A 12,475-nucleotide genomic window follows, 5' to 3' on the forward strand; every position below is an offset into this window, starting at 1 on the left:
GGCTGGAGAGACTTATCCCCATGAGTACTACCTGCTGATTGGTTACAAGAAAACTATTATGATTTTATTGAGCCAATCAGCAGCATGGTAAGAACAGAGGTAGGGCTGAGTGCTGAAAAGTCATGAGTACTAACTGCTGATTGGTTATTACAAGAGGATTTTGAGTTAATGAGCTAATCAGCAACATGGTAAGAATGGTTGAAGGGCTGAAGAGGATTGAGCTTAATATTTAGAATCTGTATGGACAACGCTCAATGGACAATATTCATATTAACCTCCCCATTTCACCCCTGGGTAGAGAGGCAACACCAGACTCCTCCGATTGTGAGGTAGAGCCTGTACCGCTGCGTCAACTTGAGTTATTCTCAAAATTACTGAGTGACAACTTACTTCGCTTGATCACATCACATAATAGTACATCTGCAATTACTTCTTTTAAAATTGGCGCGTCATACAAACAGATTAGATTTGATGGAAAAGCTACCGCTCGCCCAAACTCAATTCCTAGTGACCAATTTTCTACTCGCCACAGACACTAAATATCACGCTAAGAATCACCCAAAATTGAATCCAATTTACACATTTAATTTATCGTAATAAATTGGCATTAATCCCTGAAAATGAAAGAGAGGGTGTCAACAGTGCGTCAAGTGTTTCATATTGGTACAAATGATATTTCATACCTCAAAAGCAATTCGACCACAAGAGAATAATTCAACCACTAGCTTAGAATCATGCTAGCGAGTGACTGACCACTCACCTTTAAAATCTAGATGGCAAGGCCTGAAAAGTAGTACAAAAATTACATATTATATACAACAGATAGTTTTCACAAGTCGATTGAGCAATAGAGATGGGGTAGATTGCAAAAGAGACTTTATATTAAACAAACACTAAATAAAACACGGAAACTTAGTACGCTTGTATTTTGTTTTATACATGCACATGCATTTTATTTCCATAAAGGTGATACAGGAGCAACATTAAAATACAAATTGCTGTCATGATAGAGATATTATAATAGAATAATTTTAAAGAGATTCCGGTTGTCAGGAAATTCCTGACATTTTGCTCAAATTATCCCATACAGAAGTAAGGAGTGGTGCAATAATTATGTGTACACCAGGGAGGTGAATTATAGGGGCAAAGATTTTTGGCAGGCCAAAAGGGGGGGCAAGCATTTTTGGCAGGTCGAAAGGGGTGGGGATTTTTGGCATGTCAAAAGTGGGGAAAGCAATTTTTGGCACAGATGTTTAGGGCACAGTTGCTATATTACGCCCTAAAAAGGTGTAGGAAAATGTAACACATTAAAATTTGCAAAATTTTCTGCTTGCTGCACTTACATTATATGATCAGATGTTTTTGAATTTAGATTCCCCCAAATCTTGCATTTGTTAAGGGGGGTTTTGATTGGTGTAACATGATTTTTTTTTTTTTTTTTTGTAAAATGTTACTTACTAATGCTACTTGCTACTTAAATCTCATATGTTTTTGAATACTGAAAGACAGTGATACACACTTTCCTAACCAGGTACTTGATCTTTTTAACTTTTTAAAAACAGTCCCAAACTACTTTATTCAGGGTTGGCAATATATTTATGGTTACATCAGTCAAGCAACTTTTTTTGCCTTAATTTGCTCCTGTGTTTCTAGGTTTCAACTTTTTTCTTGGCAGTACACAATATCATTTTAAACGTAATTGTTGAAAAAAAACCTGTCAGCCACTTCTGTAATGCTTGTCAGGCAACTGTTATCTCCAGTGGCGTAGCGTGGGCCATCACATTGGGGGGGGGGCACCGGCCCTGGGGGGTGGGGCACCTGGTCTGATTGGGGGGCACAAGCTGTTTGTCGGCAATTTTCCTATGGGATTTTTAAAAATTTCAGATAGATGGGGGGCACGTGCCCCCCCCGGTGCCCCTATGATGCTACGCCACTGGTTATCTCTATTTAGTGCATGGTTTGGCACCATGCCATTTTTTCACTGTGGTTGGTGGTGTGCATCGCTGTTCATCAAGGCGTTTTGACTGGATTTGCCGAATAAGGCAGAAGAAATCTTCATCTGATCCTGCTGCAGATACAGCAGGCAGATTAGTTCTCTGTTCACTCAAACAAACACTCTGAAAATGGAAAGTCAAAAGGGTATGAGAGAATAAGATCTTATCATGAAGCATATTACATTCCCTATACACATGATTTATTTTGGGGTTGAGAAAAGTATGTTTGTGCATATTTTGTGTGTGTAAAAAGTGACCTAAACCCACTTGAAATTGCTGTTTTGGACTTTTTAATGCATTATCACCAAAAAAAGAGGACACATTGTCAATTATTCCGGGCAATTATTGGAGCAGTGGACGTGATACACATAATCATGGATAACTCGCAAATGCCAAATCGGAATCAACTGAAATTTTTGGAATAAGCTTTTTTTGTTGATTTCTACTGAAAACAGGCCCGTACGCAGGCCCCCCCCCCACCCCAATCTGGAAAAGTATACAAAAAGTCCCAAAATTTGCGACTGAGCGTAGCGAGCCCAAAAAATTGGTTTTTTACGCTTTTTGGACAAAAAGGTCCAAATTTGGTCCACTTTCACAAAATCGCCCTCCCCCTTGGAAAAAGGTCCACTTTTTCAAAATCAGCACCCCCCCAAATGAAATCCTGTGTACGGGCCTGACTGAAAATGTCATAAAAGAGGATACTAGGATGACAAAATACTTCTTTAATGGTGTCATGGTTCATGGTGTGTACATTACTGGTCGAATACGATAGGATTTCAGTCTTAGGCGCCTTAACACGGCTACCCAATAGGCCCGGGGTTTGAACTTAGTCTCCGGTCGAGGCAGGTAGTTGAATTCGACAGGCGATCATGCATGGAGACTTATAGACTTGAAACAGCCACTGTCATTGATTGGTTAGGCTTAGTTTAGGGTTAGGATGAGGGTTAGAGTTAGGGTTAGGATTAGGGTTATGAATAGGCTTATGGTTAGCTTACACAAAATAATTACTTGAAGGTTGTACACCGCCCCCCCCCCCAAAAAGTAACTTGTTGAATCAAAAGCTAGAGGGCTGCAGACAGGTTCAAAGACCTATGAGAGCGCTATCAGAAAACCGTCTATTTATTATTAACCGAAATCCTATCGTGTTCGACCAGTAATGATATACAGAGAAGATCATGCTAGGCCCACATAGCGGGCCCTTTCTCTCCTCTTTTGTTTCATTTTGATCGTTTTAATTACTAATCATGTGTTCATAGGATTCTAATGTAACAAATTATCCGCTTGTCAAAGCTCTATTTTCTTTCCTTCTTTTTTTTTTTTTTTTTTTTTTAAGTTAAGAACCACATATTACGCTTTCAAAAAATAAATTTAATAAAAATTCATTGCTTGTTGTTTACACAGTTTTGGAGATAATCGCAATTTTATGAAAGAAATCCTATTCAATGCTGTATTATATGCAAACTTCAATTTGATGTTTCTCCTAAACCGAATGTATTTCACCCTTGAAAATCTGCGATCACGTGGGTGTTGTCATGGAGATTGATATAATTGAAACTGGCATTGACCCTTTTTCAACACTGGAATGTGCTCCATACAAGCCCTGCAATTTTCGAGTTCAGAACAAATATTTGAACAAAATTTTGCACAAAATGTTCATTTTATACGCATGAAGGTGAAAATGGGAATTTTAGAAATTTTTAAAAAAGTTCAAATTTTTTTCAATATTTTTTTAAAAATTATTTCTTTAGCATTCTGAAAATTGAGATTATCTTGATTGATAATCGATTACTGATAATCGATTATTGATAATCGATAATCGATTATTGATTTTCGATAATCAATTATTGATTGACACCTCCATACAAATAGCCAGTAGGCCTATACGTAAGGAAAAGGTATGATTTGAAAATCACCACAATCATTTTTAATGCTATTTGAATAGCGGGCCCAATCATGATTGATATTGATAATTGATTATTGATAATCGATTATTGATTATCGATTATTGATTATCGATTGTTGATTGACACCTCCATACAAATAGACAGTACGTAAGGAAAAAGCCTGATTTGAAAATCACCCCCCCCTCCACATCATTTTTAATGCTATTTGAATAGCGGGCCCAATCATGATTGATTATTGATAATTGATTATTGATAATCGATTATTGATTATCGATTATCGATTGTTGATTGACACCTCCATACAAATAGACAGTGCGTAAGGACAAAGCCTGATTTGAAAATCACCCCCACATCATTTTTAATGCTATTTGAATAGTAGACCTAATCTTGATTGATATTGATTATATTGACTGAATATTGATTATCGATTATCAATCGATCCATCATCGATAACAGATAAACACTGGTTGCCAAAATGCAAACAAGATCATGCTGACCGGCATAGCCATCTTCTTCCATTCCTGTCGCCGCCGCATTACTGGTCGAATACGATAGGATTTCAGTCTTAGGCGCCTTAACACGGCTACCCAATAGGCCCGGGGTTTGAACTTAGTCTCCGGTCGAGGCAGGTAGTTGAATTCGACAGGCGATCATGCATGGAGACTTATAGACTTGAAACAGCCACTGTCATTGATTGGTTAGGCTTAGTTTAGGGTTAGGATGAGGGTTAGAGTTAGGGTTAGGATTAGGGTTATGAATAGGCTTATGGTTAGCTTACACAAAATAATTACTTGAAGGTTGTACACCGCCCCCCCCCCCCCCAGGGGCGTAGCCAGCTTTTTTGGTCAGGGGGGGCAAAATAAAATTTTTGGGGCACAGACGAAAAAAATTAGTTGTATCATACAATGCATAGAGACAAAAGGCTTTATTGGGACGATGTGCGCGTAGCGTGCCAAAAATGGTATTTTACACTATTTTCGCCCATTATCAGGATGGAAAGGGCTTAATCTTTGCAATATGCGCGCGTAGCGCGGAAAATTTTGTATTTTCGGGCTGAATTTCGGTAGAAAAGGGCTCCTTGCCCCTTTTCTTTTCCTTTGCCCTCCTAATTTTTCCTTTCATTTTTTTGTCAGAGGGCACTTTTGTCTTTCATTTTTTTGTCAGGGGGCACTCTGCCCCACCTGCCCCCCTGCTGGCTACGCTACTGCCCCCCCAAAAAAAAAAAAAAAGTAACTTGTTGAATCAAAAGCTAGAGGGCTGCAGACAGGTTCAAAGACCTATGAGAGCGCTATCAGAAAACCGTCTATTTATTATTAACCGAAATCCTATCGTGTTCGACCAGTAATGATATACAGAGAAGATCATGCTAGGCCCACATAGCGGGCCCTTTCTCTCCTCTTTTGTTTCATTTTGATCGTTTTAATTACTAATCATGTGTTCATAGGATTCTAATGTAACAAATTATCCGCTTGTCAAAGCTCTATTTTCTTTCCTTCTTTTTTTTTTTTTTTTTAAGTTAAGAACCACATATTACGCTTTCAAAAAATAAATTTAACAAAAATTCATTGCTTGTTGTTGACACAGTTTTGGAGATAATCGCAATTTTATGAAAGAAATCCTATTCAATGCTGTATTATATGCAAACTTCAATTTGATGTTTCTCCTAAACCGAATGTATTTCACCCTTGAAAATCTGCGATCACGTGGGTGTTGTCATGGAGATTGATATAATTGAAACTGGCATTGACCCTTTTTCAACACTGGAATGTGCTCCATACAAGCCCTGCAATTTTCGAGTTCAGAACAAATATTTGAACAAAATTTTGCACAAAATGTTCATTTTATACGCATGAAGGTGAAAATGGGAATTTTAGAAATGTTTAAAAAAGTTCAAATTTTTTTCAATATTTTTTTTTAAATTATTTCTTTAGCATTCTGAAAATTGAGATTATCTTGATTGATAATCGATTACTGATAATCGATTATTGATAATCGATAATCGATTATTGATTTTCGATAATCAATTATTGATTGACACCTCCATACAAATAGCCAGTAGGCCTATACGTAAGGAAAAGGTATGATTTGAAAATCACCACAATCATTTTTAATGCTATTTGAATAGCGGGCCCAATCATGATTGATATTGATAATTGATTATTGATAATCGATTATTGATTATCGATTATCGATTGTTGATTGACACCTCCATACAAATAGACAGTACGTAAGGAAAAAGCCTGATTTGAAAATCACCACGATCATTTTTAATGCTATTTGAATAGCGGGCCCAATCATGATTGATTATTGATAATTGATTATTGATAATCGATTATTGATTATCGATTATCGATTATCGATTGTTGATTGACACCTCCATACAAATAGACAGTGCGTAAGGAAAAAGCCTGATTTGAAAATCACCCCCCCCCACATCATTTTTAATGCTATTTGAATAGTAGACCTAATCTTGATTGATATTGATTATATTGACTGAATATTGATTATCGATTATCAATCGATCCATCATCGATAACAGATAAACACTGGTTGCCAAAATGCAAACAAGATCATGCTGACCGGCATAGCCATCTTCTTCCATTCCTGTCGCCGCCGCATTACTGGTCGAATACGATAGGATTTCAGTCTTAGGCGCCTTAACACGGCTACCCAATAGGCCCGGGGTTTGAACTTAGTCTCCGGTCGAGGCAGGTAGTTGAATTCGACAGGCGATCATGCATGGAGACTTATAGACTTGAAACAGCCACTGTCATTGATTGGTTAGGCTTAGTTTAGGGTTAGGATGAGGGTTAGAGTTAGGGTTAGGATTAGGGTTATGAATAGGCTTATGGTTAGCTTACACAAAATAATTACTTGAAGGTTGTACACCGCCCCCCCAAAAAAAAAAAAGTAACTTGTTGAATCAAAAGCTAGAGGGCTGCAGACAGGTTCAAAGACCTATGAGAGCGCTATCAGAAAACCGTCTATTTATTATTAACCGAAATCCTATCGTGTTCGACCAGTAATGAATATGACCCTTATAAAAACTCATTGTTTCATGATGAAAAGAAATCTAAAGTTCAACTCATACCTGTGAATCTTCTCCATGGGTTCCTACATGTACATTGGGTAAGCTGCTTGATCTGTGCAGCAATAGCTTCTGTGGTACATCTGCTGAAACAATGATCCAATAAATAAGACTAGTGAAAGAAAACGATTAGCAATGTAAAGTAACCACCTGGGCCTTTCACAATCAGTGGCCAAAATAGAATAAAGTGACCAAAGTAGAGTCAAGTGACTAAAGTAAAGTGACCAAAATAAAGTAAACAAAGTAACCAAAGTAAAGTGACCAACATAAAATAAGAGTGACCAAGATAAAGTAAAGTGACCAATTAAATCCGAGTAAAAGTGACCAAAATCAGAGTAGTAGTGATCAAAATAGAGTAGACTGGCCAAAGTGATCAACATACTTCTCAGCTCTTCTCCGTAGTCCACTTGCCCATTTATATGCATACTCTTAGAACTCGGATTTAATTAATTTGTGCACAATTGCTAGCTTTTCACATCTGATCTTTTTAGTTACCGTACTCCTTCTGTTTGTTGGCTTCCCAAGTGGACAGTGGCGTACATTTTGTAACTAGGGTTGGTAGCGCCCAGGGCAAAAAACAAAATTGGCACCCCTACCCCCCCTCCCGAGAATATCTTAGACGCGGCAATTCTTTAAACAATTGCACGCAGAGTGCACGAAATTTTGGGCAATTAAGGCCTACCACTAATTAAGTTAACTGGTTACTACATGTAGAAGTTGAATATTGGTCTTAAAATGTTCTTTCAAGTGATTTTGTGCTGAAATGCGCACAAATTTTTTGACTTTCATCGCTTGGAGGGGCGCAGAATCTATGCTGAATTGGTCAATTTGACGCCCCACTAAGGGTGGTGTCCGGGGCACGTTGCCCCCTTCTGCCACCAAGAATACATGTAGTAGAGCAAAGTGACCATTGACCAAAATAATGTCAATTGACCAAAATAAAGTGACCAAAGAAAAGAGAAGCAGACCAAACGGAGTGAAACTTGTATTAAAGTGACCAAAGTATTCAAGTAAAGTGACCAAAATAAAGTAATGTAACCAAATAAAGTAAAGTAACCAAAGTAAAGTGACCCCCACCCAGAAAGTTGGCTATGCCCCTGGTCCCGAAACATGGTAGTAAGGTGTGGGCCTTCTGATCCCTTCACACCAAATGACCCCCATTTTGTGTGTCAAACATAGGCGTAGATCCAGGGGGGATAAATCCCCCCAATATTTTGCCAGGAGGGGATGGTCCATACAATAGTCATCACCCATAGTTGACGGCTGTATGTGTGTTTCTGACCTCATAATTGGCCATTTTAGGCCTAAAAGTACCATTTTTTGCATGCTTCGCACCATATTTCAATGGTTTAACTTCAAAATGGCAAAATTTTTCACGTGTATTTGTTCCATAAACTTATTCTGTCGCTAAAAGCGACTGGATTCACTCTACTTCAAGAAAATTTTTCCAACCCCATCCCTCCCCCAATGTTAAAAAGAATTCTACGCCACTGGTGTCAAATCTCTAATCACAAGACCCCTATAGTTTCGAATCTGCTGTCCACACACAGTCACTTCCTTCCAAAGTCAAGTGCCCACCATTTCACTTTGCCCCCCTCCCTCCACCCCACGTTCCTGAAAGAAATTGATACAATTAAATGTCAACTTCAATACCAAGTTGCAGAGCAAATATTTTTCAACACGCCTTTACGATTACATATCATTCATTGTGGTAACATCAAGAGGCAAAAAAGGAAGGGTCAAAAGTTTTATAAGCAGTGCACACAAAATTGTCTATGACCCAAATTTTTATTCAACACCCTTTGTGTACCAATGGTTTGAACCAGAGAAGATGTAAAGAAAGGAGGGAGAACGGAATTATATCCTTGAGATAATCCCGTAGGTAATCCTGTCGCACCTATTCATAGTCCTTTATTCTCAAGTAGTTACACATCTACTTGAAAGTAGCCTTTGATGTGATGTGTGTTGCCGACTACGGTTGATTAATTTTCACTCCAGAATTGAAACCATATCCAATGTTTCTATAGAGAATCCTTGAAAGTATGACACATGTGTGTTAAGTACCTGATGTTGCTCTGAAGATATACCACACGTGGATACTATAAGAAAGAAATGTAGTTTTGTAAAGATTCCAAAAAAATCCGCCCATTTTTGGAACATATATTAATTATTTAGGAGAGTGTTTTAGGATTTTGTTAGAAAAGGGATGATTTTTGATCATCTATATTTTATTGTTTTATGTATTTTCCTGTCATTTCCTGCAAACCTAATAAAGATATTTTGATAATTGAAAATAGTCTGTATCATAAATCGTAGAGGTTGAAAGCGTAACCAAGCGTGCAAAATTATTATTTGCCATGGAACTTCGGTCATATTTTATTTGAAATAAACTGGATGTTAGGATCTGCATACATGGTATGCATAGTATTGATGGTATACAGACACTGACCTTTCCCTAAAACTAGTAAGCAGCAACTTGTGTATCACACCCGTCATGGGTTCGAACCCTTTTGTTGTATTTTATTGTTAAACCTAAATAGCGTGATTGCTTTTGAATGAGCGGCAACACACATATTTTGTTTGAGGATAGCTGGATCTATCTCCTTTCTTTACATCTTCTCTGGTTTGAACCAACGGCCATACTGGCTACGCCACTGCCAAGAATGGTACACAATATTAATGTATTGAGTTTAAATACACATCCACAAGCATATGCATGTAAATCGTCATAAATATACCCAGGCCACATATAGGGCCCCTCAGGTCTTGCCTTACCTGCTTTTGTTGGCTCATCTCCTTTCTTGAAACTTTTAGGTCTTAGTGAACACCTCTGTTCATCCATCCGTTTTCTTTGGAAGTTGGAGAGTGTATCAAAAAATGAATCCTCCTCCATGATTTCTTCAAAAATATACTTTCCTATAAACGTACGATGCAAATCCGCAAATGGAAATGAACAGAAACAATCTTTCTGTGAGAGCTCACTTTTCTGTTGAGAAAATCGGCAAACTTCACTTGATACAGCTAGTGTTCGTGACTCTTTCAAATAAGTTTTTTGTCAAACAAAATCAAATTTCCATTTATCATATACTCAGTAATACTCTTGTCCATTTATTGATCTGCAATATGCTGAAAATCACACACAAATTGGACTTGTGGTTCTATAGATATTAATATATTAATGTTGCACAAAATACAAAAGAAGTTAAACATCACTTTCGGTCATATCCTAGCAACAAGTAACAGATGTTACTGGACTATTGTCTGTTATCACATATTGTAACTTAAAAGGCCGGGGAAATACACACACAATCTATTTTTTGTGCTATTCCAATTCCAGTAATTTCATGCTCAATTTGTGAACACATTCCGAGATCTACTCAGGATGATATAAAAGTAAATTTAAGGCAATGCGGCTCAGTGAGTTTTCAAATCTTTTTCAATATTCACGTCTAGCAATATTGAGATCCTGACTCCTGATTAATGGCCCATGCAGTGATTTGCTCATCCGGACGATCATAAAAATTATCAAAATTCAGATTTTGGTATCTTTGTCATTGTCATAGATGTGCTAACATAGCCTGCGAGTGGTTCAGCCGAAAGCTGTGTATTTAAGACAAAATAAGACATTTTACACGAATCTGTAATTTCAGTATCTAAATTAGCTATATGTATTTGAAAGGGGCTTCAACTTCGTCAGTACTGCTGTATTCTTCGCTTTTTGCCAAATTTGTCATTTCAAAAATACCAAATGACAATTTGAATGACTTATCCTTCACTTTTAAGTAATTTATAAACAATTTTAATTTTTTTACACTTGCGCTGGGATCACTGAATGGGTCTTTAATAAAACCACTTCCTTTTTCCTTGCTTTATTCAAAATCAATATGGGTGACAAAAGGGGCTGTGCAATAATTAGTGAGCCTTTGTAGGTAAGATTTCCAAATGGCATGCCAAAAATTGCTTGCCTCCCCCTTTCGACCTGCTAAGAATTGCACCCCCCCTTCCCCTTAGGCATACTAAAAATCAATGAAAATGATGGGTACCAATCATATTAATGTGATCGTATCAAGCAAGAAATTTGAATGTGCACGGTTTCTGATCTGTTCTTCCTTAGCCTTTTAAAGCATTTTATGTAAAAGGTATATCATGAATGTGCCAAAATTGCTTATCCCCTTTCAAGTTGCCAAAAATTGCTAGCCCCTGGCTCATAATTATTGAACAGCCCCTTAGCTTGATCAGGAGACATTTTTGACCCATCCAACAAACCATGACAGCATACCTTGCATTAGCCTTTTCGAAATATAGCATACACAGGAGGGATCAAAACCCGGCAACTTCAACAAAGGACTTGACCCGTTTTGTGCAGCTCATCCTATTGTGTCCTCCATATCTCCAAAAGGCTAATTGAAAAGCATTTAAAAGAAACTTTGGTTACAAATTGTTTGCCATGCTTTTGGGGGGATCAGCAATATCAATTTTAATATCAAAAGGGAAAATGTTGCCATTCTTGGTGGGAACAGATCACCTTTTTCTATAAAAAGCAGCACCTGTATCCTAGCAACATTTGCAGTGGGCAGGTGTTCACCATAAATAATTGCAGTCACAATTAATGACAGATTAAGGGGGTACTACACCCCTGGCCAATTTTGTGCCTATTTTTGCATTTTTCAAAAATTATAGCATATTGGTGACAAGTAAGATATGTATATTATAGGGGCAAGGACTACAACTGTATACTGAAAATTCAGCAACTCAAAGTACGTAGTTATTGATTTATTGATCAAATATTGGTTTTCCCTCATTTTTGACTGTAACTCCACAACTGTTGTCTGTGCTGAAATAAAATTTCCAGTGCAGTAGTTGTAGTCCTTGCCCTATAATATACATATCTTGCTTGTCCCCAATACGCTATGATTTTTGAGAAAAATGCAAAAATAGGTACAAAATTGGGCAGGGGTGTAGTACCCCCTTAATACAAACCTCAAAAAGCAATTACTATTGTAGCTTATGCAAATAAAATTCTTTTGTCAAATGGCATAGGTTTGATGTCCTAGTCACCACCGGGTCCGAAGATGGGCAGAGAGCACTATGACAGCGCACACATGCATGACCAATAAACCTGTGAAGTGGTGTTTTTTATCAGGTGATACAAGTGTGAAGTGCTCAGAGGCCAAAAATGACCATCTTCATGGTGGTCCTTCTGAAGTTTTTTTGTAAATTTGAATCCAAATACGGTACACTTCTGGCAATACATTTGCTAAAGGGGACGTCAATTTAATTAGATGTACAATTTTCTTGTTAGTGGTATTTTGCTGAAAACTTGTTTCAAAGGGGCGTTTTGCTGGAAACTCGTACTCTAGCATACTTGAGTGACACCCCTCTATTATTTGTATATTGATTGCGTGTAGTAAGAGCAGTAGATTCAGCTTACTGGAGGAGAATGGAACAAAGGATATACAAAACTCTGAAATAAAAATTTGGCAAACGTG

The 12,475-nt window shown here is 37.6% G+C and overlaps 1 protein-coding gene across 2 annotated transcripts; it reads right to left on the reverse strand.

The window, feature by feature from the left end:
* Window positions 1–1,942: 1,942 nt before the first annotated feature.
* LOC140165686 (G-protein-signaling modulator 2-like) lies at window positions 1,943–10,024 on the reverse strand. Of its 2 annotated transcripts, none has more exons than XM_072189002.1 (3): window positions 9,762–10,024; window positions 6,990–7,069; window positions 1,943–2,117 (listed from the first exon to the last, which is right to left on the reverse strand). In XM_072189002.1, exons 1-3 carry the CDS (start codon window positions 9,877–9,879, stop codon window positions 1,944–1,946), a joined length of 372 nt encoding a protein of 123 aa, XP_072045103.1. In that variant the 5' UTR covers window positions 9,880–10,024; the 3' UTR covers window position 1,943. The 2 variants fall into 2 exon arrangements, with proteins under 2 accessions (XP_072045103.1, XP_072045094.1); XM_072188993.1 differs by having other exon boundaries at window positions 6,990–7,072.
* Between the last annotated feature and the right edge of the window lie 2,451 nt (window positions 10,025–12,475).

The sequence above is a fragment of the Amphiura filiformis genome, chromosome 1, assembly GCF_039555335.1.
Source record: "Amphiura filiformis chromosome 1, Afil_fr2py, whole genome shotgun sequence".
Taxonomy (NCBI): domain Eukaryota; kingdom Metazoa; phylum Echinodermata; class Ophiuroidea; order Amphilepidida; family Amphiuridae; genus Amphiura; species Amphiura filiformis.

Bases quoted from the DNA above. Each gene is read 5' to 3' on its own strand.
- LOC140165686 (XM_072188993.1), bottom strand. From the start codon at position 9,879: ATGGAGGAGGATTCATTTTTTGATACACTCTCCAACTTCCAAAGAAAA. The intron at 7,073-9,761 runs GTAAGGCAAGAC...TCATTGTTTCAG, and splicing joins AGATGAGCCAACAAAAGCAG to CAGATGTACCACAGAAGCTA. The intron at 2,118-6,989 runs GTATGAGTTGAA...TTCCATTTTCAG, and splicing joins CCCATGGAGAAGATTCACAG to AGTGTTTGTTTGAGTGAACA.